At 33.7% G+C, this 26,533-nt stretch overlaps 3 protein-coding genes and 2 pseudogenes across 3 annotated transcripts; 3 read left to right on the forward strand and 2 right to left on the reverse strand.

Moving 5' to 3' along the window:
* The first annotated feature begins 1,293 nt into the window (after positions 1 to 1,293).
* On the forward strand, positions 1,294 to 2,260 carry LOC120165795 (annotated as a pseudogene).
* A 15,543-nt stretch (positions 2,261 to 17,803) lies between these two features.
* Positions 17,804 to 19,795, forward strand: LOC120165837 (uncharacterized protein C24B11.05-like). Its single transcript, XM_039175276.1, has 9 exons — positions 17,804 to 17,866; positions 18,097 to 18,192; positions 18,317 to 18,382; positions 18,470 to 18,567; positions 18,649 to 18,686; positions 18,772 to 18,860; positions 18,953 to 19,227; positions 19,329 to 19,394; positions 19,540 to 19,795. The coding sequence occupies exons 2-9, from the start codon at positions 18,135 to 18,137 to the stop codon at positions 19,696 to 19,698; spliced, it is 849 nt and encodes a 282-aa protein (XP_039031207.1). The 5' UTR covers positions 17,804 to 17,866; positions 18,097 to 18,134; the 3' UTR covers positions 19,699 to 19,795.
* LOC120165796 lies at positions 19,564 to 21,356 on the reverse strand (annotated as a pseudogene).
* Positions 21,357 to 22,475: 1,119 nt separating this feature from the next.
* On the forward strand, positions 22,476 to 22,907 carry LOC120165797 (flowering-promoting factor 1-like). Its single transcript, XM_039175238.1, has one exon. The coding sequence runs from the start codon at positions 22,476 to 22,478 to the stop codon at positions 22,905 to 22,907; it is 432 nt and encodes a 143-aa protein (XP_039031169.1).
* Positions 22,908 to 23,884: 977 nt separating this feature from the next.
* LOC120165782 (triosephosphate isomerase, cytosolic-like) lies at positions 23,885 to 25,999 on the reverse strand. Its single transcript, XM_039175228.1, has 9 exons — positions 25,864 to 25,999; positions 25,594 to 25,669; positions 25,392 to 25,515; positions 25,227 to 25,311; positions 24,949 to 25,081; positions 24,762 to 24,856; positions 24,429 to 24,507; positions 24,262 to 24,344; positions 23,885 to 24,180 (listed from the first exon to the last, which is right to left on the reverse strand). The coding sequence occupies exons 1-9, from the start codon at positions 25,900 to 25,902 to the stop codon at positions 24,133 to 24,135; spliced, it is 762 nt and encodes a 253-aa protein (XP_039031159.1). The 5' UTR covers positions 25,903 to 25,999; the 3' UTR covers positions 23,885 to 24,132.
* Between the last annotated feature and the right edge of the window lie 534 nt (positions 26,000 to 26,533).

Consider the following 26,533-nt stretch of genomic DNA (forward strand, 5'->3'; position numbering starts at 1 on the left):
TGAATGGTGAAATTAGGGCAGGTTAAGTAGGAAATTTCCCATGGAACAAATGGGAAAATCCAGCCAAACCTAAACTATAAGCTAAGCTACTTTACCTGCCTTGTAGGCCAAGCAACTCCAACTTCCATAAACTATGGGCTCAAAATGTTTAATTAAGAATTAAGTGGTGGGGAAATTGTCATTTTCATTCATTTGGTAGGCAATAAGTATGGTGATGAAATGCTACTTAAGTAGACCCGTGACAATTAAGTCCATAATCTCTATAATTATATATAATCTTCAAGGGATGGAATAGAAATATATCTATTTGTTTTCTCAATGAACATACAGAATGCTTGAATTCAATACTTTAGTTTAGTCAAAATCATTTATTTATTTATTTTAGTTATTGAAACATGTTAGAATACATTATGCTCGAACAAACTGAACAATAGTTTAGAAGTGGTGTTGAATTGCAAGTTCGAGCTCCCACGAATGGCATCGTTTCGGTCCTTTCGGAGTAATGTTAGGGCCATCAGCAGTTCACCTGGGTTTGACGTGTATGGCAAAGATTCCATATAGGGAAATTCCTTGAAAATTCTTGGTTCTTGGACCCAGAACTTCAAGTAATAATAATAATTCTTTTATTACCAAAGTGGCTAAGTCGTTTGGTTTGTGTATGTGTTTGTTTTAAAATGAAAATGAAATTATTGTTGGGTCTTCACTCCATACAATGCTTACTAAACGGTACCTTTCATTCACCTGATGATGTGTTTAGGTGGTCACAAATTGATAAAATAAAGACAAGGCTTCACTCGCATGTCGCTGCATACCGATCGAAAAGGTGAAGTGTTTGGAATTCTTTAATTCACGTTGCTTCATTGTCATTCATACACACCATAACGTTGGATTTTTAGTTATACGAGGATCTGTAATCCCGGTCATCAGCCTTTATCGTAAAATACGGTTGTGGTCATAACTAATTGATTTGGACATACAAATCAAGTATCTATTAAACATTGCCAACCTGTTGCTCAAACAATTAATGTCACATGAGCTACAAATTGAGTTTTCTTTTTCTTTAGAACAATCTGGTGTTGATGAACTTGAAGTATACAAGTGGAAATATCCAGGTGTTTCTCACGTGAAAACAGTGCATTATTTTTAACAAGATTGAAAGCAATGGATCATAAATTAGTGTACCATCTGCAGAGAAGTTGAAGCATAAATCCCACGGTTAGGTGAACTCCAGGCTCCACCGCTCCAGCAGCCAAGCATCAGTGCTGGGAAGATATGGGAGGAATTCGATGAATCTCGACTACTTTGGTCAAAGCATCAGGTCACAATGGAGAGAACGGGAGGGTTGAGTTAACTCCATGGGATCTTCATCTTCTTCTACTTGGCCGGATTCAGAAGGGACTACTTTTTCCCAAACCCTCAAACTCCTTCCTCCACCGCTTAAAAACTTCCCTCTCCACCACTCTGCACCACTTTCCTCCCCTCGCAGGTCGGCTAGCCATCACCGAGCTCGACGGCGAAACGGTCTCGTTTTTTATTTATTGTATTAATGCTGGGGCCTTCTTCATCCAAGCCGAAGCTGATGGAGTAACCGTTTCCGACGTCATTGAATCTGCTTATGTCCCTTCCATTGTTCATTCATTTTTCCCACTCAATGGGATGACCAACTACGATGGAATATTCGAGCCGTTGCTCGGAGTGCAGGTGACGGAGCTTGCCGATGGTATTTTCATCGGTGTTACCATCAACCATGCAGTGGTTGACGTAACATCATTTTGGCATTTCATCCATTCATGGTCGGAAATTTCAAGAGGTTCGATTCACTTATCGACCCCGGATTTTCCGATGCTCGTTTTTCGATAATATCAATTATCCCATTAGGATTCCCACGTCTTTGCCAGGGCGGATGCACTATGCTTCTCATTATTTAGGAAAAAAAGTGATTTAGTATAATATGTTGAAGAAAAATAAAAAAAAAGTTTTTTTTACACTCTCATTATTTTTAAAAAAAGAAAATTAAAATTTTACATCCCATTTATAAATTTCTGGATTCGATAATGGTATTTGCTCAAGCAAATCTACGATGGAGATCAGTTAACTCAACCTCCTCTTCAAGAAAGAGTGTTCCATTTCTCAAAGCAAAAGCATTGCGAAACTCAAAGAGAAAGATAACGCGGAGGCTGGAACCAACAACATCTCGTCCCTTCAAACACTTACATCTCATCTTTCGCCATCTACCACCAGGCCGTTTATGAGATTTTAGTGGTCTAGAATAAATATAAAAGTTAGACCTCTAATAATAAGTATCAAAAAATTAAATTGTAAGTGCAAGAAAAAATAAATAAATTTGTTTGTAAGTTAATTTTTAGTATATTTAATAAACTATTTAATAAATACATAGTTATTTCAAACATTTTCGAAACCCTGAGCGAAATTAAAATATAGACCCTTATAAAATGAAAGTATATTTTAATAGTTGAATTATTAATTTAATATTACATTAATAAATCGTATAAAAATGATTAAATTAGAGGCTTAAACTATAAAAGTAAAAAGTATGATTGAAAAAATTAGAGACCCCAATTATAAAGGTAAAAAGTGATATTATAAAAATAGGAGAATCAATTTTAAATGTAAAAAGTGAGATTGAAAAAAATAGGGGCCTAAATTATATGAGTAAAAAATGGGATTGAAAAAATTAGAGACCTTAATTATAAAGGTAAAAAGTGATATTGAAAAAAAACAGGAGCTTAATTATAAAGGTACAAGGTGAGATTAAAAAACTTAGGATCATCAATTATAAATGTAAAAAAAATAAAATTGAAAAAAAATTTAAGGGCCTCCATTATAAAGATAAAAAGTAAGATTACAAAAATTAGGGACCTTAATTATAAGGATAAAAAACTAAAATTAAAGAAAATTAAACGGTTAAATTATAAAATAAACAATATATAAAAAATTAGGAGCCCCATAAAAAATGAGGGGCGTGAACAGTTGCTCAATATGCATTCCTAATAGTAAAATAATAATAATAAGAAATATAATTTTAATGAAAAGAGAAAAATAATTTTAAAATATCATATCAATATCGTTCTTGATTTTTTAATGATAGATAACCAACAAAATTAAAATATAACATTAAGTATAATTTAAAAAAATAATAATTGAAAAACCTAAAAAAATAAAATAATAGATGATTGACTCAACAAATAATTTATTATTTTTTAATTATATATGAATTTTACAATTTTAGATCCCGGCAAGAGGGACATGGGGAAGTGCCCCTCTTGTCTATGCTCAAATACGGGCCTGTCTATACCCGCAACAGAAGATTAAGCTCCCAAGAAGAGATGAGTTACTACCTAGTATGGGTTGGTGCGAGGCCGAGATTGAGCAATCTACCTCAACATTACTTCGGAAATGCAGTAATGACTAGAATAATAGCTATGAAAGCAAAGGAACTACAAGAACAAAGAGTTGGAGTCATGGCAAGGGAAATGAACAGACTGAAGAAGAGTTTAGACGGCACTTGGAGTGGTGGATAGCAAGTCCGAAAGTGATAACAACAGCGTCGTTTCCGAGTAATCTGACGGGCACCAGCAGTTTGCCTCGGTTCGATGTGTATGGGAACGATTATGGATGAGGAAGGCCGATTGCAGTATAGAGTGTGTCGTAACCGGTTTTCGTCCGGACACGAAATTTTTACTTGGCGGGAAAAATGATGTGAATAAATGATTTTTAAAATGTTTAAGGAGTCGCCATCGGCCTTTTGGATCAGGTAGGTCGAATACCTAAAAATTATCTTTTAAAAGAGTTTTTAAGAAAACATCAGTTAAAAGATAAACTGATTTGCATTTTAACCAAAAATTCGTTCTTTTTAATAATAAAAAGGGATTTGTGGTCGATTACGTTTGGGGAAGGATTAACACTCTCACAACGCCCAAAATTAATACTCATTAATTATAAATTGTCTATATTATTGGAAATTTAAAAATTTAAAAATATATTTAATTTATATTCTTGTTATTTTACATTTATTAATATAACTATATTTTTAAATAAGATATTTATTTATTTAGAAATATCAAAAAGGGCTTCTAGGTGCTTTAAGACAGCTCTTTTCTTAATATTAAAAAATAAATAAATAATAATAAAATATTTATCTAAAAATATCAGAATTTTCCCATCATTTCTGTCAAAATCAATGCTCTTCCGGAAAAGGCCTATTTTTTACAATATTTGACCCTTCCGAATTAGACATCCATTTCTCACGGAAATCTTTATGTATAGGCAATATCTTTTTAAACACTATATCACCCTCTTGGAACTCTCTCGGATGTGATCTTTCATCATCCGTTTCTGATGCATCTACCGAGCTTGGATCCCTTCAGCCTCCTCTAATTTTAGCTCTTTTAAGATACAAAGTGATGGTATCTCAAATTGATAAGACTGAACAATAAGGTGTTGCCCCAGTGATGTTCGAACAGTATTTCGATATGTATATAAGGCAAAAGGTAGCTTCTTGTGCCAATCATTGTAAGTTTCAGTGATCATTGTAATGATCATCTTAATGTTCTTATTTGCTCCTTCAACAGCCTCATTTGTAACATCCTCCATACCAGGTTAGTGATTAAAGTGTAAGATTTTAATATGTCAGTGATCAAATTAAATTAATCGAAAAGTGAAGGAATTAATTAAAGATGTTGGGTAGGATGAATAATTAAGTGAATGAGAACTAAAAGGGTAAAAGGGTCATTGAGCAAAGGTAATAATTAAATAATAGATATTGGGTATTATAATATCCATGTGAAAGAAACAAGAGTTTCCAGATAACTCTTGACTCTTCTTTCTTCTTCAACGTGAAGAGCCCAAGCAAAGGTAAGTTTCTTTGTTTGTAAATGAGTTGTTGATTTTAAGGTTGGGTTTTGATTAGTAGATGATAACTAAGCTTAAGGAAAGCTTAAATCATCTTAAAAACAAAGGATGGAGGGGTTAAGAGAGATTAAAGATTTGGAGTTTTTATATGAAATTTTGGAAAGGAATTGATAAGTAGAATTTGAAGTTAAATTTGACTTGTCAATAGTTAAATTAAGAGATTTGGAGTGATAGAATTTGATTTTGAACACATTGAAAATTTGGTATGATTTTTGAATCTTATATGGAAGATAGAATTTTGAGTTTAAAGAAGTGATTATGGAGTAGAAATGAGTTTAAGTATGTGTATGAAAGTTAGGAATATTAAAGGAGATGATATATGAAGTGTTTGAGTGAAAATGAAGTAATTTCGGGTTGAAAATATGATTTCTGGGCAAGGGGAATCGGTACCCATTCAAGGGGAACCGATACCCCTTCAAACGACAGAATTCCAGAATGTCTTGAGGGAATCGATACCCCCATGGTAGGGAACCGATTCCCCCTAAAGAAAAATGTTAATATTGGTTTAATAAGTTCGTTTAAGTTGCTAGTATTCAATTACAAGGTGTAGGTATCTAATGATTACCTCGAAATGTACATTTATGTAGATTCTACGCATAAAGAATTCCGGAACGTTTGGCAAGTAAGATCGATCAAGGGGAAAGATAAGAGATTGGAATTGACTAGTGAGGCCAGGTGAGTGCATATTAATTAGTTTATGGTGCTAAATGGAAACAAGACTTGCGACAAGTCTTTTTCCTCTGTTAGAATGCATGAATATATGATTATACGTATATGAATGACATGAATTGTATGTATGCATGATTATATGTGTTAACATGCTTTTGAATGTAATGTTATGAGAAGTATGTGCTATGTAATGTATATATATGAACATATGTGAAACTGAACTATGTGACTGCATGAGAAAGATATGAGCTTATATGGCCTGTGATATGAAAGTGTATATGTGAAATGATATGAAATATATATGTGAAAACAAGTATATGTTATGAGATCAATGATTACACGTACATGTGATACGTGACTGAAAAGAAAAGATATGTGGTTATAAGAGAAAGAATATGAATAAGTAATGTGAACTGTTATAAATGATAATGCCCATGTTATGTGATATGAGAGCTAGGGGTATAGTTGGCATGCCAAGGTCGAGGGTTTACCTATGTTCTTCAGAACATATGGACTGTTTACCTATGTTCTTCGGGACATATGGACTGTTTACCTATGTTCTTCGGAACATATGGACTGTTTACCTATGTCCTTCGGGACATATGGACTGATTACCTAGGTTCTTCGGATTCTATGGACTGGTCCTTCGGGACATTGATCGAGCTGTGGTGACAGCATATGTGTGCACAACCTCAATGTACTCACATACCTTAAGTTCTCACTAGTGTACATGGGCTAATAAAGTGATTAAACAAGCATACTGAATGTGATATGTATACGATGGGTTTATAAGTGGTTTGAAATGTGTTACGTGAATCATATGATGTTGTGTGTGTATAGTGTTTGATTGAAAATTGTTAACAATAAGAGTATGTGATTACATGATAAACTGTTAATGATGAATTATATGTCTGTATGTATTTACTGTAATTAATCTGATATGATCTTATATGATACGAAGAATGCATGAAATTGGTATAACATGATAGAACAGAACATGCATGTATTGATATATGTTATGAAGTGCATTATAAGTCGTTATGCCTCACTAAGTCTTCGACTTAGCGTGTGATTGTTTCACACGTAGGTTTCGAGAAGAGTAAAGAGTAATGCGGAGCAAGACAGGTCAGTTTTCCTTACCAAATGTCAGATCAGAAAATGTATGTACTGTTTACAGAGTGTAGTTGGCATGTAGTCTAAAGATATAAATGGTATGAACTCTGATATCTGTCGTAAACGTTTGGAAATAATTTAAATGTTATCAAAGTTTTTAAATTACCCACTATTTTATACGAATAAATGTTTAAAAAGTCAATGTGTCACTTCGGACTCGTATCCGGATCGGATACGGGTTGGGGGTGTTACATCATTCATCTTTGGGCGATATGTTAATGAGTTTGCATGCTTAAACTGTGCACAAAGTTCAGTCGTCTCATACATAGAAGTCTTTGTGAAAAGATGTATCTCCAGGGGGATGAATATTCAAGATTAACTTTCATTTACATAAAAACAATGTAATTAATGCATGATATATTTTACTTAAATCAATCATTTTCTTCTTCTTTGAGTATACTCCAATCACTCGAAATTATCTTTGATAAGCTGGTCCATAATGCCTCATCTCGTCTCTTCTTGTAGGAAGATTCACGGATAATTGAAAGCTTGGTTCTTTTGAGGTTATTTGGTTTATGATGGTTTTGTATTTGGAAGGACAAAAGTGTGACTTTTGAAGTCGTGTATGTGTTGGAAGATAGTATCATAAACTAGTAAACATCTGGATTTGGTCTCTCAAAAATAGGTAGAGATATTTCTTCATAGTCTTAGATAATCGTAGTGTCAGGATTTGGTTTTGTAAGGATCAAGTAATTGGCATTGGATGGGATATGGAATATATAACTTTACCACTTGCCACAGATCTATAACTCTTGAAAAATTAAAAGAATATTTAATCTACTTGATACTCAAGAATTTCAAGATTAAAACTTAATTCCTTGCTCATAACCATAAAAGCAACACACATTTATTTATTGTACAAAAGGCAGAAAAAGGAACAAAAAACATGTTCAAACAAGATGCTGAAAGTAGAAAGGTACTACAGTTGTAGATATCAACTTCCACTTGTTTATTTATCATGCCTCATTACTCCTATAATGTTGGGTATGTGATTGGACCAGGGTTCTTGTCCTCACTTTCCCCCCATTTCTTGATCATCTTTTGTGTTAACTTCTTTGGATAAACTTTCAGATGCACAAATCTCTCATTCCTCCTGATCAGTCTCTATCATCATCTTTTTCTTCCCCGAGTAAATTGGGCTCAATTCTATATTCAGAACATCTTCCTTTGGTATGACAGTTTTGTTTTGATTCTGAATGCATCTTGCAGTTGTGATTGGAGTAGTATTCATCAGACTCTTTATATTGCCCACTTCTTCACTTGTCCTCCGAACATCTGATACAAATGTTTGAGGTTTCTTCAGAGTTATATTTTTCTCATTCGTTCTTAAACCGGTGGGCCAATCTCGAATTACCTTTCTTTTCATTTCTTTCTTATTCTTTAGTATCAGAGAAGTGTCAGGAGTTGAATTTGTCATACATACTTCATATTCCTCAATTTTGCCTTTTTTTCTTTTCAATATCTTCTGCTGTATGATCTTCATTTGCCTTGACCGTGTTAACTTCATTTTGGGGTTTGAATCCCGATTGTTTGATCAAAATGGATTGACTGTTAACATCCACTCTTATGATTTTATGAACCAAAAGGTCTTGAACTTGTCTTTTGAAGTTACCGCAATTCTCAATGGAGTGTCCTCGGATTCCAGCATGATATTCACAAAAGACTTTCTCATTATACCATCTCGGGTAAGGAGGCAACAAAGGCTTAGCCTGAAATGGGCCAATAAGATGGGCTTTGAGTAACTCAGGATATAACTTGCTGCATGAAACTAAAGGAAACTTGGGTAGAATTTCCTCTGACATCACTGTCACATTACAATTGTTTTCTTTTCTTTCTTGAAGACCTTGTGACTGACGATCTAGATGTTTACTTTGTTTAGCTTTCTTCAATGGTACTGAAATTTATTCTATGCTTCTATTCAACTTGATCTTTGTCTCATCTTCTGGGTCATACCCGATTTTTGGAGATTTATCGAATTTCTACATTCCCTGGCAAAGTTCTGGTCATTTGTTTCCATTGTATCATCTACATTATTCATAATCCCATTCAAATCTTTCACAACAGGATCCTCTAAGGGTTTCTCTCCATGGATTACAATATTCACCCGGTCCATCAATTTGGTCAGTTGTTCCTTTGAATCCTCCTGGAACTTTTTCACTTGATCAGTCATCTTTTGTTGTGTCTCGATAAATTGCTCTTGTAGTTTCTCGATTCTACCAACCCTTGCTAAAATCTCATTCATGGCTATTATCCTTCTTTAGGAAGACCAAGTTAACTCCACTTTGATTCTGTCATGGAATTCTCTACGAATTATTCCACGTTGTCATGATTAAATGCATGTGGAATAGTTTGAAATAAAATGTAATTATGCAAATATGCAAATGCAAAAATGAAAATATAAATATAAACGTAAAAATGAAAAAAAATGCAAAATGTAAATGCAAATGTAAATATAAAAATGCAAATTATGCAATACAAAAGCAAACATAAAAGTATAAAAGAAAATGTAAAGATACAAAATGCAAATGCATGTATGAAAAGGTGTCACTCAAGAGTGATCATCTTAGAACATATTTCATTGAATACAAAAGTTTCCGTGCATAAAACAAAACTTTTATATGTAGGGGACATCTTTCAGTCCTATAAAAAATTTACATATAGGGGATAACTTTCCCTCCTAACTTCTCTAAAGCCAAGTTAGTTTCTATTCATGCTCAACAATTGAATTATCAGTCTGCTTCAATTCCTCGTAAAGCCAGCTTGGTTTATTAGTTTATGAGTCATATTGCTTGTCTGGAATGCAGCTTCTTCCATGACATTCTGGTGTTTCTTCATCTTCTGTGTCACTTCTCAGAGTTGCTCATTTTCCCTTGTAAGAGAACTTTTTTGTTCAATAAGTTCTTGGATTAGATCTTCATATATGTTGCAGTTCTTTTTCAGGTTGGTAACCCCTGTTATCCACTCTTCTTGGGTATCTCCTATGCCAGCATTTTGAAAAGCTTGACTGATCTTTTGGAAATCTTCATGCATGGTTTCCACTTCTGTGCTCAATTTCTTGTTTTGGTCATTCAAGTTCATCAAATAACATGCTTGAGCTTCATAAAAACCTTCTCTACTCTGAATGCCCTGACTGAGACTCTTTCCATAGACTGCTTTTGGTATCAATCTGGCAGGATCTTTGTGGAGTACTTTTGGTATTAATATAACATGATCTCTGTGTGCATTGCTTGCTTCTATCCTCGGAGTTTCCTCAAGATGTCTTTCCTTGGCCGCATCATATTTTGTTTGATCATAAATTTTTTTGTTCATTTACGATTTCTTTCCAATTTGATGAACAGTCTTTCAAGTCAACACCCTTTGGTTATGTCATGATCATGTAATGCAGACAAAAGAAATCAATATATACAAGTTAAAGCAAAAAAAATGTATGAAAAATAAAAATGAGAAAGGAAAAATAAATTGGTAAGTACCAATTAATGAAAAGAAAATATTCTACCTATCATGGTATATAATATATCCTAACCTCATGCTTTCTAGTTCCATGCTTTGTTTGGAAAAATTAACCTAACCGCATGATTACTAGTTCACATGCATTTATGAAGAAAAAAAATTAAGAAATTAAAAGCTAGAGCTTATTTCTCTTTTGTGTACACCTATGGACAGGGTTTCAGTACTTCTTAGATCAGGTGAAGTGCTAGGGTTTATTATATGCAGGGTTTTAGTTTTAGGAGTAAAGGTACCCGAATTGTCCTTGTTAGTGCCCCATTGGGCTGCTAACCTCTATCCTAGTCCATCACAAACTAAAGTGGATCGATTTCAATTCGAGGGGATACACTTCTCTATGCCTGACACGGAGAATAAATTCTCACGAAGACATAAAGCATATGAATCCTGAAAGCTACTTGCTAGGCCTGACACGGAGAATAAATTCTCACGAAGACGTCGCTTTCACTCCCACTTAAAAGGGACAAGCTTGATTATAAAACTTATGTTATGCAATGCAAGTAATGTGTGTGAGAAGAAATGTTCAAACCTTTGACAAACAAATAAATAATGAAATTTAATACTTGAAAATAAAAATAAAAAATATAAAAAAATAATATACATATAAATATTATGACAATAATAAGTATATATAAAATTTTTGAAAAGAATGAATTATAAATTAAATATATGAATTTTTAATTTCTAATTAATAGAGACAATTTATAATTGATTTTAAAAGCTTGACCAGTCCTTAGTGGAGTCGCCAAGCTGTCGTAACCAGTTTTCGCCCGGGCACGAAATTTTTACTTGGCGGGAAAAAATGATGTGAATAAATGATTTTTAAAATGTTTAAGGAGTCGCCATCGGCCTTTTGGATCAGGTAGGTCGAATACCTAAAAATTATCTTTTAAAAGAGTTTTTAAGAAAACATCAGTTAAAAGATAAACTGATATGCATTTTAACCAAAAATTCGTTCTTTTTAATAATAAAAAAGGATTCGTGGTCGATTACGTTTGGGGAAAGATTAGCACCCCCACAACGCCCAAAATTAGTACTCATTAATTGTAAATTGTCTATATTATTGGAAATTTAAAAATTTAAAAATATATTTAATTTATAATCTTGTTATTTTACATTTATTAATATAACTATATTTTTAAATAAGATATTTATTTATTTAGAAATATCATAAAGGGCTTCTAGGTGCTTTAAGACAACTCTTTTCTTAATATTAAAAAATAAATAAATATTAATAAAGCATTTATCTAAAAATAATATATTAATATATATAATTGATAAAAAATATTTATTTAAAATATCAGAAAATAGACATCCAGTTGCTTTAAGACTGTTCTTTCTTAATATTTAAATATTAAAAATAATAATTTTCCTTAATAAAACAATGTGTTTTCTGGTTTTTATAAGTAAGATATTTATTCATTTTTAAAAGATCATAATAGGACATCTAGTTGCTTTAAGACTGCCATTTTCTTTGATATTAAAAATAAACAAATATTATTAATTTATAAAATTAATCAAATAATATATATATTAATAAAAATAAAATAATAATACTAATTAAAGTATTAAACATATAAAGTTAAAATATATTAAAACTAAATATAAAAAGTAATAAAACTTGTAATTAAATAAAAGTATTAAAACTAGTGACTAAATTATAACATATTAAAGTTAAATACCTAATTCGTAATTTAATTATTTAAAGTTACAGTGGCTAAACATGCTATTTTACCCATTTATTAATATAGTGACTAAAATAAAATTATATAAAATTCGAATATCAAATTAAAATAAAGTAAAACATGCTATTTGAGATTAAAATATTAATTAACAAAATTACAAGGACTAAATATATTATTTATCCTAAAATATATAATTAGGTCAGGGACTAAATTATAATAAATATAAATTTGAATACCGAATTAAAACTTATAAGAATTGATTTCGGTGACTAATTTGTAAGGATATAAAATTAAAAGGACTACGGGAAGGGTTTATCCCTAAAAGAAATTACACATATGCCCTTCCCAAAACGACGTCGTTTGGGAGATGATATATAAACCCAAAAACAGGCTCCTAAGAGCCATTCTTTCCTCATTTCTGATTTAGCTTCTCTCTCAACAGAGAGAGAAGCTCTTGTTTTCTCTCGCCGGAAGAGAAAACTGGTCGTCGTTGGCTACCGTTTCCGGCGCCGATCGCAGCCGCCGGCCACCACCTACGGTGGCCGAAAAATTACAAATACTCTCAAAATAAAGCCTTGAACTTTCCAAGGCCAAATCCGGCCTTAGTTTTTTTTCTAAAAAGCTCCTAATCGGAGTAGATCTACAGTAATACCTTCGGTATTTCGAAGGTTTTGGCGGCACTTAGCGTCTTCGGTGGTCTCCTCGGTAAGCACTCTCTCTTTTCTTTTCTATCTATTTTGGTTTACTGCTGGTTGTGGGTTCGTGTTTGCTGTTGGTTGCCTCGTTCTTCTTGGTGTGTTCTCTCTTGGATTCTTCCTCTCTTCTGTTGCTGTCTGTCCCCTTGCTCTCCTCTTTTTTTTGCAGGATCCGGTGGCATTTATAACCACCACGGAGCCCTTCTCTGACCGGTCCAGAGGGGGAACTTTGGTGAGTCACCGAACTTCCAGTGGTGACTCACCGTTGGGGGTGACGTGTGCATCCACCTGGTGCTTCTGGAGACTTCTGCGAACATCATGGCAGCAGCATTGAAGCGGCGGCGTCAGCAACAACTGATTGGGTCACCTGGTAGTGGAAGCGTCGGCAACAAAGGCGGCTGGAGCTTGAAGCAGCGGCGGCGAGAGATGATAACCTAGGGTTAGGAAACCCTAGGGCTTCTTGTTGTTCTTTCTGTGTACCGTTAGAGATCCAACGGCTGAGAGATGTGGCGGCTGGGAGCTGAGGATGAAACCCTAGTTGAGTTTAGGGTTCTGGGTTGTAAACGGGCTTGGTTATTGGGCTTCGGATTTTGTAATATATTTGGGTTTGTATTATTTATTTATTTTTATTTAATAATAATAATAATAATAATTAAAAATAATTTAAATGAAATTGAAAAATTAGTGTCTACAGAGTGGGTTGGGGAACGAAGTAGATGGGAAGCTTACTGTGTTTTGTGGAGCAGAAGAAGGGGACATTGATGTTGAAGCCGGCCTTTTGCTTCAAACCTTGGAAGCCATGGCCAATGATGATGAATTCATGGGTACGATCACAGCTTAGCGTTTGCCTCCAAATTTCACTATGAAATATTACTTATTTCTCAATAAATCTCCCACGTTTCTACTTTTAAAATCTGAATAATTAATTGTCTTAAGCCCTGCGTAGCGGCTACAAAACCTCGTATTAAATAAAAGAAACATCTCAACCACATGCTAAGATTTCGATTTTATCAAATTGTTTATATATTTTAAAAATTAGGATAACCTGTTTAATTGGTCATCTACCTATTATTGCATTTCTATTTCGGTTGTTTAACTCTTATTTTAAAAGATAAACTACATGGATGATTTTTTTATAATTTTTTATCCATCCAATTTTGGTTATTTGTTAAAAAAATGATTTTAATTTTTTACGTTATTGATCTGTTTAATTTTAGCCCATCGATCGATAATTATTACTAACGAAGGTTTGAGTTGATAGTTTAAAAAATTACACATTTTTATTCTTTTCTTTGTATTATCGATCCGTTCGATTTTGATTCCTTAATCATTAATTTTATCACCTCGTTAACAAAAGTATGGATTGATAATTAAGGAAGATACACTAGTCATTGTTCTTCTTCTATCATTAAAGCTCTGATCAACCGTTAAAGTTTGGTTGTTGGTCACTACTCTCAAACTCTGGACCTTTTCCTCAGCATAACTAAGAACAAGAAATTGAAAGGAAAGAGCTATGAATAAAGAAAACAGCAGACGAATTGATTAATATGAGCCTTTTCCTGCTGTATAAATAGGTTAGAGCTTCACGACAGTCCCAAAGTAACCACACTGATACGAGTACTGAAGTGACTTGAAATCACTTTTTATTTGCACCACGAATCCAAAATAATAAACACATAATTCTGTGGAGTGATCATCTCCAAGACCAGGTAAAGAACTCATGATAACAAATAAAGAGAACAAAAATCAAGAAGTGTGGTTAGTGAAACATATTTTACTCTCCGATGCTGAGAACCTGAGATTTTTAAATGAGACATGGAGAACTAAGGGACTTTTAAGTGTATGCACGAGGGTCGTTTTTCGCATTAAAATAATTCATTCTTCTCAATTAATAAATAAAGGAAAATTAACATAATAAAAGAGAAGTAAGCGTCGATCTCACAGAGACTAAAGAAACTTCCTAATTTATTCGTGTTTTGTTTAATCTCTGAGCCAAGAAGTTGATAGAGTAGAATTTGAGTAATGGTGTGATTTACAGATGAAGAGAAATAAAATAAAAGAAAGAAAAATAAAAACATTTCAAAGAAGATTAAAAAGAAATTTTAAAAGAAAATTCAATAGGATAAAATCAATTTTAAGCTTTCGATTTGACTCAATTTACTTCGGATCATCAAATTAGATTTTCTCTTTGGGATTCACGATGGTTACTTTGTCTACAAGGACAATCCTCGTGACTCTTCTTTGTATATTGAATACCCAATACAATCTTTGATTCCGACTTCAGAAATTGATCTGATCAACATCAATTGTCATAGATAAATAACCGTTTAAGTTCGTGAAGACCGACTTGGATTGTTGTTTCAATAACTACTAATTCCGATTTCAATTGCCTCTTAGCAAGGCAATCTTGGCAAGTGTGTTCCCAAGAAGTCGAATGTGCTTTCAATAAGCCGATCATTCCTCTCACACATTTAATCGCAACAACATCTTGACCAAAGTTAATCTTTAATTTTGAAAATTGTTTTGATTTTGAAAATAAACACACAGATTGAGTGAGCTATTCCGAAGTTATTTAAGTGCTTTTCAATTCTCACGTTGCCCTCGACTTGAAAGAAAATTAAAGAAAACGAAAATAAAAGAAAATAATTTTTATTAAACTAAAGAAAGGAAAAAGGATGATTCATTTAGGCTTACCACAAGGGGTATTTATAGCCTTCTAAAACCCCTAAGAAATTATATTTAAAATGAAAGAGATAATTCCTAAAAAATAAAAATAAAATAAATCCGAATTTGAATTTGAAAAATGCGGCTAAGTCTCATTCTCCATGCAATCTGATGACTGGATCTTCTAGAAGTTACTGGCTGGATGTAACGTCAGCGACGTCATATCCAAAGTCATGCTCACTAATCTAACCATGAATAAAAAAAAATAAAAAACTATACAATTTTATCAATTTTAACAACATTTTTAGAATCTACTATTCTACATTAAAATTGAACGAAAAGGGCTAAGTTAACAATTTAAAATAGCTAATCAATGAGTAATTGATCATAAAGTACTGTATAATTTAAGTACTAATCAATGCAAAACACGAAGCATTAACGCATAAAGCAATTATTGTCTCAATTTTTTTTTTATCTTTAATACATTAAATTTAATTTAATCTTTTTTTTCAAAATAATAAGACATATTTGACTTATCATGGGGATTTAATACATCCACCTTGTTTTATAGAATGGCGGAAGAGAGAGAAGATTAAGAGTGTGTTTGGTTCACTGAATGTAAGATTATCAGTGAGAATAAAATATTATCAGGGAATAAGATTATTGTGAATGTTGTATTTTGTGTTTGGTTGGTTTAGCAGGAATGTAAGATTACTGTATTTGGTTAAAGGAATAAAAGATCATTAGAATGTATATTTGACCAAATTGCCCTTATTATATATTTGTATAATATTACAAATTGTAAAATATTTATATATTTTATTTAAAAAATTAAATTCATAATATTTATATAATTTTTTTTTTACAAAATAAAAAATATAAAAAAGGTTTAATGAAAGAGAAAAAAAAATTTTAACCCCTGAACTTCATATAAAATTTTAATTATAGATTTTTTTTTTTGTAAATCTAAAATAATTTAAGGATAAATTTGTAATTTAACCTTCGTAGAATTTTTATTATTCAATCACAGAAGAAGGATATTTTTGAAAAAAAAATAAAAATTTAAAGGCATTTTAGTCTAAAACGCCGGTAATGTTACAATACCTAAGAGAAGGGAGGTAATGACATTCCCGGTAATATACCAAAAAAATCTACTATTAGTAATAAAACATTACCGGGAATGAGATTTCCGACCAACCAAACATGGGATTATGTGATTTGAACCAAACACCCCTAAAGGTGTTAATGAAAATGAACAGTGAGGACCGAAGAAGAAGGGATTATCATGGTCAATTTTTCTAATTGTCAAAACAAAACACGTGAATTTTTTATATTTTAATTATCAATTTAGATATTCGTTAATAAACCAAAGGGAGTTAATGATTAAGAGATTAAAATCGATCGAATTGATAATATAAGATATCAAAACTATTTTTTAACCAATGCTCAAAATTGGGCAAATTGAAAATATTAGAGACTACTGGTATAGTTTACCCTTTTCTAAATCATAGCCAATGCTTCGCTATTATTTTGATCAGACTCTGTTAGAAAATTAATGATGATTTTAACATGATATTTTTATTTTTATTAAAATTTTATGTTATTTTTTATTATCAATAACAAATTTTTTTAAAAAAAATTACTTTATTAATAAGATGATGACACATTATTTTTTATGAGTAATTATATTTTGACTATTTTGACTATTTTGTGAAATTTCTCATGTTCTATTCTCTTTACCTATACATATAAAATTTTCTTTGATACTATTCTCATAAGATAATGATACGTGTTATCATCTTATTGATCGAATAAAAATAATTAAAGAAAAAGTCAAAAATGGTTTGAGTACGATATTGAAAAAAATAATTAAGTGACCAAACATAGACGTAATAATAAATGATTGACTAAACAAAGAGTTCACGAGAAATGCTCACGTGCGACAATATTAATATAATGTTATATAAGATGTTATCGATTTTGTTATTGTTTAAATAACAAAACCGATAAAATATGACCAGAAACATTATTAGGCGCTACTGATTTTGTTATTATTGGCGTTTTAGCGGATTTAATAAAAATGACCGGAAACATTATTAGACGCTACCAATTTTATTATTGTTAAATATTTTTATCAGAAATGTTAAAAAATTAATGTTTTAAGTAAAAATAATAATATTTTAAATAATTTTTTTACTAATTTTATTATTTAAATAATAATAAAACCAATAATACTTTATTTTAGTCCTACTAAAATTATTAATTGAAAAAAAGCATATGCTGATTTATGTGGCCAAGCATGTACAATTCTTTAACACGTATCGCCACCAGCGCATATTTCGTTTAGGAGGGATCGAAGTCAAAACGTTTCGTAAATTGGTTGGACCACGTCATCTCCCTACTTACGGCACATGATGCGCCATCGTAGATCGCGAATCCCCTCCTTTTTCTTTCTCCAAAAAGCTCCTTTAATCCAGCTATCTATTTAATGCCTTCTTGAACGCTTCTCCTTCCCCCTTGCATTGTTTGATTACTTTGGATCTGGTAATGTCCGATTATTTTCCTGTTCTGTTCTTTATTTTGTCCTTTTTCCCCCCTTCAAATTCTGTTAATACTGCGTTTGCTATTTCATGTCGATTACGGCTTTTCTTCTACCTGGGTTAATTTCAGCTAAGATCTGCAATGTGTTGTCTCTCTCAGGATTTTAAGACAATGCTGATTATGACTATGAAATCTTTGTCTGTTTCTAATTCATTGTTGTTGGATTATTCCAGAATCGACAGTGCTTTTTGTATTTTTCTGAAGATAAAACATGGAGTGTGAAGATCATATCAATCGAGCTGACCCAACATACGATTGTCTATTGTTTGGTAATTTTCGTTAAAGAAGCTTCATCTGTGTTGTTAATTCATTACATGAAAAATGTGAACCTTTTAAGCTAACCTGTGTTTTACTTATTTCTACTTGATCCGTTAAATAATTTCTTTTTTACAGATTTAGATGACACGCTTTACCCTCTGACATCTGGTTTGTCCAAGGAAGTTATCAAGAACATTCAAGGTTTTGTTTTTACCTTTGTCCATTCACATTGTGAAAATGTTTGCTTTCTCTTGAAATTCATAACCTTTTTTTTATACCATTTTCTAGAATACATGATTCAGAAGCTTGGAATGGAGGAGGAAAAAGTTCCTGAATTATGTGTTTCCTTATACAGGCAGTATGGCACGACAATGGCTGGCTTAAAGGTAAAGCCTATCATCACATCCTTGTAAGAATGTTTAAACTACGAAATTAGATCAATTCTTATGACTTTCCTTTTCTTACAGGCTATTGGTTACAACATCGATTACGATGATTTTCATAGGTACTGGTTTTTTTCCAATTCATGTTTTTGAACAATGATGATTCTGTATGTGGTATAAGGTTCTAACATTTTCCTTTCCATACAGTTTTGTTCATGGGAGATTGCCTTATGAATTGCTAAAACCTGACCCTTTTTTGAGGAATCTCTTGCTTAGCCTGTCTGTTCGGAAAGTTGTAAGAATCTCGATTCTTCTCTATGACTTATTGTTCGTGATGATCATTTATAGGTTTCCTTGTGACTTTTGTTACTGTAATTTGTATACAGATTTTTCACGAATGCGGACAAGAATCATGCTGTCACGGTGCTTAACAGGTTGGGATTGGAGGGTTGTTTTGAAGTGATTATATGCTTTGAGACCCTGAATCCCACAAACAAAGACGATTCTTCGGAAAATGCTTCCACCGAAATCTTTGACTTTCTTACATACAGTACTTGTCCCGATTCAGAGCTTGAACTTCCAAGTCCTAAAGTTGTGTGCAAACCTTTAGAAAAAGCGTATGAACAAGTCTTTGAGATGGTCAGCATCAACCCCAAGAAAACGGTAAATCAATTGATAGATCCCTTTACTTTTCGGACTGCATTCAAGCCATTGGAATGTGAATTGAAGAACTTCTATCATTGTTTCATTGTCTTGTTTTGCAGTTGTTCTTCGATGACAGCATCCGCAATATTCAGACTGGTAAACGTATGGGCCTTCACACCGTATGGGTAAGCTACCAATTATCTAACTGCAATTTTTTTGTTGCGTTGCTTTATTTAACATGCCTGTGTTCGGCATGTCCGTATTCTACACTCACATTCAAGTTCAAGCACTATAGGGTTTGCTCACCAGTTTCCCAATATACCAATATAGGTGGGAACTTCTCAACGAACCGAAGGTGTGGATTATGCACTAGAGAGCATTCACAATATCAGGGAAGCATTGCCGGAGCTCTGGGAAGCAGCAGATGAGAAGGTTGAGAACATTCTGCATGCTGGGGAGGTACCTGTTGAGGCAACAGTTATAGCTTAGCTCTTAGACCATAAAGCTTACATTTGGTGTGTTTTCACCACTCTTTGTAACATGTAGAGTGGAGTTTTATTAGTTATGATATCTGAATTTCGATACATATTCAAACATCGTGATATGATATTTGATCTATGAATATATGAAAAAACAAATTCTAGACTATTCTGCAATTCATGGCCGGAACTGTTACTCGTCACCGAAGTTGATTTCTAACCGGTTTCCAACCTGAAAAGGCATTGATAACTCTCCTCTTCCGTCCGTGTAAAGTCCCGTGGCCATCCACATTTACAACAAAATCCCTATGATAACTAGATCGAACCATATCTGTCACTTTCTTATGAGCTCCTGATTCAATGTAACCTGTTTGAGCCCTGCCCATGTACTTTCCTCTCGAACATCATCCTTTAAGGATCATCCCGGCCAACAGTACCTTCAAATATATCGAACTGAGCAGAGAAAAGGAAGAGTACCTCTCGAAACCTTGTGACAAAGAGTGGAACATTGTATATCCCGTTTGTGACCCCATGGATGAATAACTCTGGATTTATTCCATTCCTCTGATCAGTTTCAGAACTAGCACTGGTTTGTCTCACTGTGTAATCTGGGAGGTTCTTTAGCCATTGCAAGCAGTTAACAACCACCACTTCATCTTTCTTAATCTTTAGTTCCTCAAGTTGGAAGGTCTCCCATTTATATGCTATCACGTTGTACTCGAATGGAACATTGAATCTCTCATGGTGCCTTTTCAATCGATGCTGTCTCTTCCACCCTTTCTGCAGGTTGGGAACCTGGTTGCGGAAACTTGTTACTAGTAATACGAAGATGTTAAAGTTCTCCAGCCTGCGCTGGATAAAACAAGGCCATTAAGACCCGTTGCAAATGCCAAAACCAACAATATGAAGGGTGGTTGCCTTTTCAGCCATTTCCATTATCGTCTTATTTGCATACAAATCTGACATCTTAAAGGGGCATGCTAAAATATAAACTCCGTAAGCTTTTGAGACATTAGCAGCCAATGTCCTGTCGCTCAGCAGATGTGCATAAAATGGTGCCCCCATGACATCCAAACGTATCTTAAGGGCATCAGCAAAGTACTATGCCAATCTTTGTGTTCCATCTCCAGAATCAGAAGAGTTCTGGCTTATTTGTTTTAAAAGCTCTTTGGCAGTCCTTTGGTCATTTATGGCTACGATTGTGCACATTGAGTAAGAAGACTATAAATCCACCACTTCACTTTTCTTGTCGGATTTCTTCTTCTGACAAATCGTTTCTCTGTCATTAGACCCTTTTACCCGCCCATCCTGCTGCAGTTCCAATTAAGAGAACACTCTGGAGAATCCTCATTTTCACTTTTGCAAAGCAGTACATTATCGAACATCTTCAACTGCGACTGCTCCGAACCCTCAAGAGAAAGTGCAGATTGGTTGTTGATCCTACCTTCTTCCACATCCTCACGCTCATATTCTTTTCCTTCCCCTTGACCCTGAAGACTTTGATGGGTCACTTTTAGAAGCTGAAAACACCTCATCAACATTGACAGATGATGATTTACTAGCTTCCCCAAGCTTTTTAATGGCTTTTCTTTGTAAATCTGGAAACAGAGGTTCTTTCAAGAGAACCAACAAGAGAAGTTCAACTGTAAAAGGAGTTGAATTCACCTTTTTTTTTTACTGCAATGGGTGAGATTAGAATCATGGCCTACGACTTCATAGAAGGATCTTTAAGCTGCTTGGAGAGCCAAGCAATCCTATATAACATGCAGACCTTTTCTTCAAGATCTTCCTCCATTAGCATCTCACTTATGTATTTGAACATTTCATTGGCGAAGATGAATCGACGGGAGACTCCGGACTCTCTTTAGATCCATTATCAAGGTTGTGATTTGGATACACACCACGATCAAATTTGAATCCATACATGGAACTAGGAAAATCTTGGAAAAGGGTATCCATAGAAACTTAAAAGAACTCTTGTTGATGGCCAAATTCATGAAAGAAGCTAAAACTGAAAGAATTTTGCTAGAATCAAACATGAAGGTGGGTCTTCAATTATAATGTTCAAGCTTTGAGGTTTCAAAGTGAAGCTTCTGGGGAAGTTGACTTTTATGGAGGGCAAGCTTAGATCGTTAGCAAAAGTAGCTTGGGGCACAATATATTTGTCTCAGCTGGAAGGAAAATTTAATCTTTTCGATCCCTTTACAATGCTCAAAATTGAGATTTAGTTTCTATACTTTGATTTGGTCTTTACTTTTTAAAATATCATTAATTAGCCTGGTATTTAGTTAGCCTATCCCTGTCGGTGGTGGGCTTCTTGACATGCATTGGATGTTGTCATGTAAAAAGTTGGGTGAGTTAAGTAGCCGATTGTAAGCTGGAATGGGGCTTGTGCAACCAGCCAACCAGGGTACTTAACACCTGATTTTGATCCATACCAACATACCTTTAACTTTACGTATAAATAAATATAATATCCATTAACAAGCAGCAAAACATCCATTTTTGTGTATGGTTCAATCAACTATCCCGACATGAGCCTACCTCTGTACTGCTAAACCTGCTATATATATATTTATGGTGCTGTGTTGAAAATGATGTAATTTAATTGGGGAAGTTGGGTGGGGGAGTTGGAATCAACGTACACCTTGCTTAGTCTAGTATAAGAATACTCATCCATCGCACTCTATACCCTTGTTTACACTTGTTCTCCTAATAGTCCTATAAAGGTGACACCCATTTCACTGCCATCGGCCATCTCCCAGCCCCGACGTTGCCTCTCCAAGTATGTCTGGTGTGTGGCTGTTCGATAAGAAAGGTGTGGCTCGCTTGATATCCAATCCTACCAGAGAATCCTTCGAGCAAAGAGATCCGATATATCCCGGGACCTCAACCGCACCCGGGACTCGACCACGGGTCCTGGTCTACCTCCCAACCAATCATGTCATCAAATCCTATACCGAGCTCGAGCAGCGGCTGGCTGAACTCGGCTGGACTCGATATAATAACTCCAGCCAACCTCACCTTCTCCAATTCCACAAATCAGAGATCTCGGCTCACCTCATTTCACTCCCCACAAACTTCGCCCATTTCAGGTCCTTCCATATGTACGACATTGTCGTCAAAAACCGGTCCTTCTTTGAAGTACGTGAAACCTTTTACAAAATGCTTTCTTCTCATGTTGAAGTTGTTGATTCAAGGACTGATGCTGGGTTTTGAGTTATTATCTCATTCGTTTTGCTTTCTCATTTCCAGTTGGTCTCTATTTCTCTTTTATGATATATTATATTTTAGTAGCGTTGTTGCAATGCAGGCAGCTAGTCGACCGTTGGCTTATATATGTAGTCAGCGTTAGATATGTTTCCGTCAACCTTGACCTACGATGCTAAGGGTCTATAGTCATAGACGTGTGTTCTGATCAGAGCTGAAACTTGTCATGCATGCTGCCGCATTGCTGCAAGGGGCAGCCCAAATCTTCTTTATCCTATTTCGATTCTGTTTGACATTCTTTGTCCTTTTTTGCATTTAGATTCACGCGATGGATCATGTAGTTCGATTGGAATGAACATGGTTTCATTGGACCTTAGCTATAGTAAATGTTTACTGTTATGTTGGTTCAAATTTGTTTGGATTTCAACCATCAAAGTTAATTATGAACCCAAGACCAGGTATGGATCAACAATCCTACCCCGGCAAAATTTTCAATTTTTATATAATTTAAATATTTTAATTGATAATCTAATTTCTTATCTCAAAAATTTTATAATTTTACATTTCAAAATTTCTATATAACCCTCCCCCATAACATGAAATTGTATGTTCGTTCTTGTCCATTACTTGGTTCATGGTTTTGAACATTCCAAATTTATCCTAAAACTATGACTTATTCTAAATTTATCCTACTAACGCGATCACACTAAATCAGTGGAACGTTGTGAGTTTGATTGTATTCTTCTGCACTTAAGTTTGAGATTTTTTTCTCTAATCTGATCTGCTATCCCTTTTTGCTTTGCGATCTGTTGCATGATAATGTATAAATTGATGGATGTGTTCATTCTGCGGCACTCAAAATTACTTAAAAAAACTGGTTGAATCCGTATGACATGGGGTACTAAATTTTGTAGTTTTAAATCATTACCATTTCCATCCATATAGTTGTTTTGAAGTTCAAATGTAGTGAAACATCATCACAACTATTCTTGAAAGGTTGTTTGTAGCTTATTGAGCAAACGATTCAATCACTTAGACCACTGGGTTATTACAAAAACAAAGATGGTGCAGTCGCTTCATCCCACGACAATCAGGGCCAACTGAAAATATAGGGTTCAAAATCCAAAATGAGGATCTATGCTTCAAAACAAATGTTAAATTTTGGCTTATTGCACTCGCAACTCGGTTATCCGATCCTAAAGAAAGGTCATAAGTTCCCAGTAGGATGCCAAGTTCAGTTCTTTTTCACAGCGGCTGCCTCGATGATATCGATGAACTCGGGCTGCAGTGGGCACGGTCAAGACGAGGCATCAAATAAATGAATCAATCAGTGGAATAATGGGAGAAATAAAAGATCACTAACCTTTAGAGAAGCTCCACCAACTAAAAAGCCGTCGACATCTGGTTGTGCAGCCAATTCCTTGCAGTTAGCCCCATTAACCGAACCTTCATTTATTTTCCAACGGATGCAAAATCACATTAAATCATCATAGCACCATGATAAGATCAATAGGCAGTAAAGTAAAATACCTCCATATATGATTCTAGTAGATGCAGCTACTTCAGCACCGACATTGTCATGAAGCCATTTCCTCAACTCACAATGAACCTGGAATATACAATCACAGTTTTCTGAGTAAAACAATAGAGGACACGATTACCCTTTACACAAGTAAAAGAGCAATCAATCAGAGACAATGACAAGAGCTTAGATACATGAATCCCAAATCCATATGCTACAATCGGTACCGTTATATAATAGCAATCAATCAGCATTTATGAGAGGACAGAACAATTAACAGGCATGCAATGCAAAGATGAAGACTCGTCCCAAACGATATTTGCAATAGACTCCCAACTTACTTCCTGAGCCTGAGCAGGGGTCGCAACCTTCCCGGTACCAATGGCCCAAACAGGTTCATAAGCCAGAACAACATTTTCCCAGTTTGTTACTTTCTCTGCAAAAGAGCATTAACAGTTAAATAAATCAAAATGAAGAAAATGCAAAATTCTAATCCAACTCGGTTAATTGCTTTTCAAAAGAAAGTACCGGTAATTGCTTTGGTTTGTGCAGCAACAACGGCCATGGTTGAGCCTGATTCTCGCTGTTCAAGAGTCTCTCCAATGCAAGCAATCACTTTCAAGCCTCGAGAAAGTGCATAAGCTACTTTGTCTCCGACAAACTGCAGAGACAAGCATTTAAAACATAAACAAGCAGACATGAATTTACTAGTAATAATCATAATAACTATTTCGAGTCACTAAAACAAATAACAAAAACAAGCCTTGAAACTAATGAAATGATAGGAATCTAATCGCATTGTTTACCTCATTGGACTCATTCAAGAGAGCCCTCCTCTCAGAGTGACCAATAATAACCCATGGAATCCCCAAATTAACAAGCATCTCAGCACTGTCAAAAGAGTAGCAATAAGTTGCTAGCCTACATAACATTAACAACAATGCTAAAAATAGCTTAACATAAAATCATACCTAATTTCACCGGTAAAAGCCCCACCTTTGCGAACCCAACAGTTCTGGGCAGCAACATGGAAATCAGACCGTAACAGGCTTTTCACAACAGTGAGAAACACAAATGGAGGGCTCACAACAACCTCTGCCACAACATAAATACTAAGTTCTCCAGTTCAAAGTATAAGTTCGTTAAAGTTTTCAGACAAATAAAGAAACCAACCGACAACATCCTCAGATGGAACTTCAGCTTCATTCAATGTGGTCGCAATCCTCTTAACTTCCTCAGTTGTTCCATTCTGCAACAAAATTAACCATTTATATTGATTCCAACTAGAATTTAAAGCAACCAGATCTCAAAACGTAAGACCTATTTAGACTACACATCAGTTTAAAACGTTTTCAGTATCGAACAATAGCTGAAAACAGACAGATCTGTTCATGTTGAAACACATATCAATTGAAGTTTTGACTGAAAAAGGAAGGAACATACGCATTTCCAGTTGCCTCCAACAAAGAATTTGCGGGCCATGAAAAAGTTGTGTGTTTGGCGATGGAAACAAGAGAACCCAAAGCTCCACTGTTCTGGAATAAGATTGTATGGAAACAGTTGAGGGATCTCGCCCTAGTATTTTATAGCCAGGAAGATGAGTAATACACGTGACACTCATTTTCGTCCTATTTATATATATATATATATATATATATATATATATTATATAATTTAAAAATACTTTTAAAATATATATATATAATATAGTTTTAAAAATATTTATATATTATATAGTTTTTAAAACATTTTGAAAATAAATATAATATATAGTTTTTAAAATATTTTTAAAAATATATATTATATAGTTTTTAAAATATTTTAAAAATAAATATAATATATAATTTTTAAAACAAAGTATATATTATATAGTTTTTAAAACATTTTAAAAATAAATATAATATATAATTTTTAAAACATTTTAAAAAATTTATATATTAAATATTTTTTAAAACACTTTGAAAATAAATATGATATATAATTTTTAAAACAATTTTAAAAACGTATATATTATATAGTTTTTAAAAAATATTTTGAAAAACATATATATATTATATAGTTTTGAAATCATTTTGAAAACTTATAATATATAGTTTTAAAAACATTTTTGAAA

This window comes from Hibiscus syriacus, unplaced genomic scaffold (assembly GCF_006381635.1).
Source record: "Hibiscus syriacus cultivar Baekdansim isolate YM2019G1 unplaced genomic scaffold, ASM638163v2 tig00111614_pilon, whole genome shotgun sequence".
Classification (NCBI taxonomy): Eukaryota; Viridiplantae; Streptophyta; class Magnoliopsida; order Malvales; family Malvaceae; genus Hibiscus; species Hibiscus syriacus.

Excerpts from the sequence above, each read along its gene's own strand:
- LOC120165782 (XM_039175228.1), bottom strand. The coding sequence starts at position 25,902 with ATGGCCCGCAAATTCTTTGTTGGAGGCAACTGGAAATGC. Across the intron at positions 25,670-25,863 it reads TTGGAGGCAACTGGAAATGC|AATGGAACAACTGAGGAAGT; the intron begins GTATGTTCCTTC and ends ATTTTGTTGCAG. Across the intron at positions 25,082-25,226 it reads TCTTGAATGAGTCCAATGAG|TTTGTCGGAGACAAAGTAGC; the intron begins GTAAACAATGCG and ends TTGTCTCTGCAG.
- LOC120165837 (XM_039175276.1), top strand. The coding sequence starts at position 18,135 with ATGGAGTGTGAAGATCATATCAATCGAGCTGACCCAACATACGATTGT. Across the intron at positions 18,193-18,316 it reads ATACGATTGTCTATTGTTTG|ATTTAGATGACACGCTTTAC; the intron begins GTAATTTTCGTT and ends TCTTTTTTACAG. Across the intron at positions 18,383-18,469 it reads AGTTATCAAGAACATTCAAG|AATACATGATTCAGAAGCTT; the intron begins GTTTTGTTTTTA and ends ACCATTTTCTAG.
- LOC120165797 (XM_039175238.1), top strand. The coding sequence starts at position 22,476 with ATGTCTGGTGTGTGGCTGTTCGATAAGAAAGGTGTGGCTCGCTTGATA.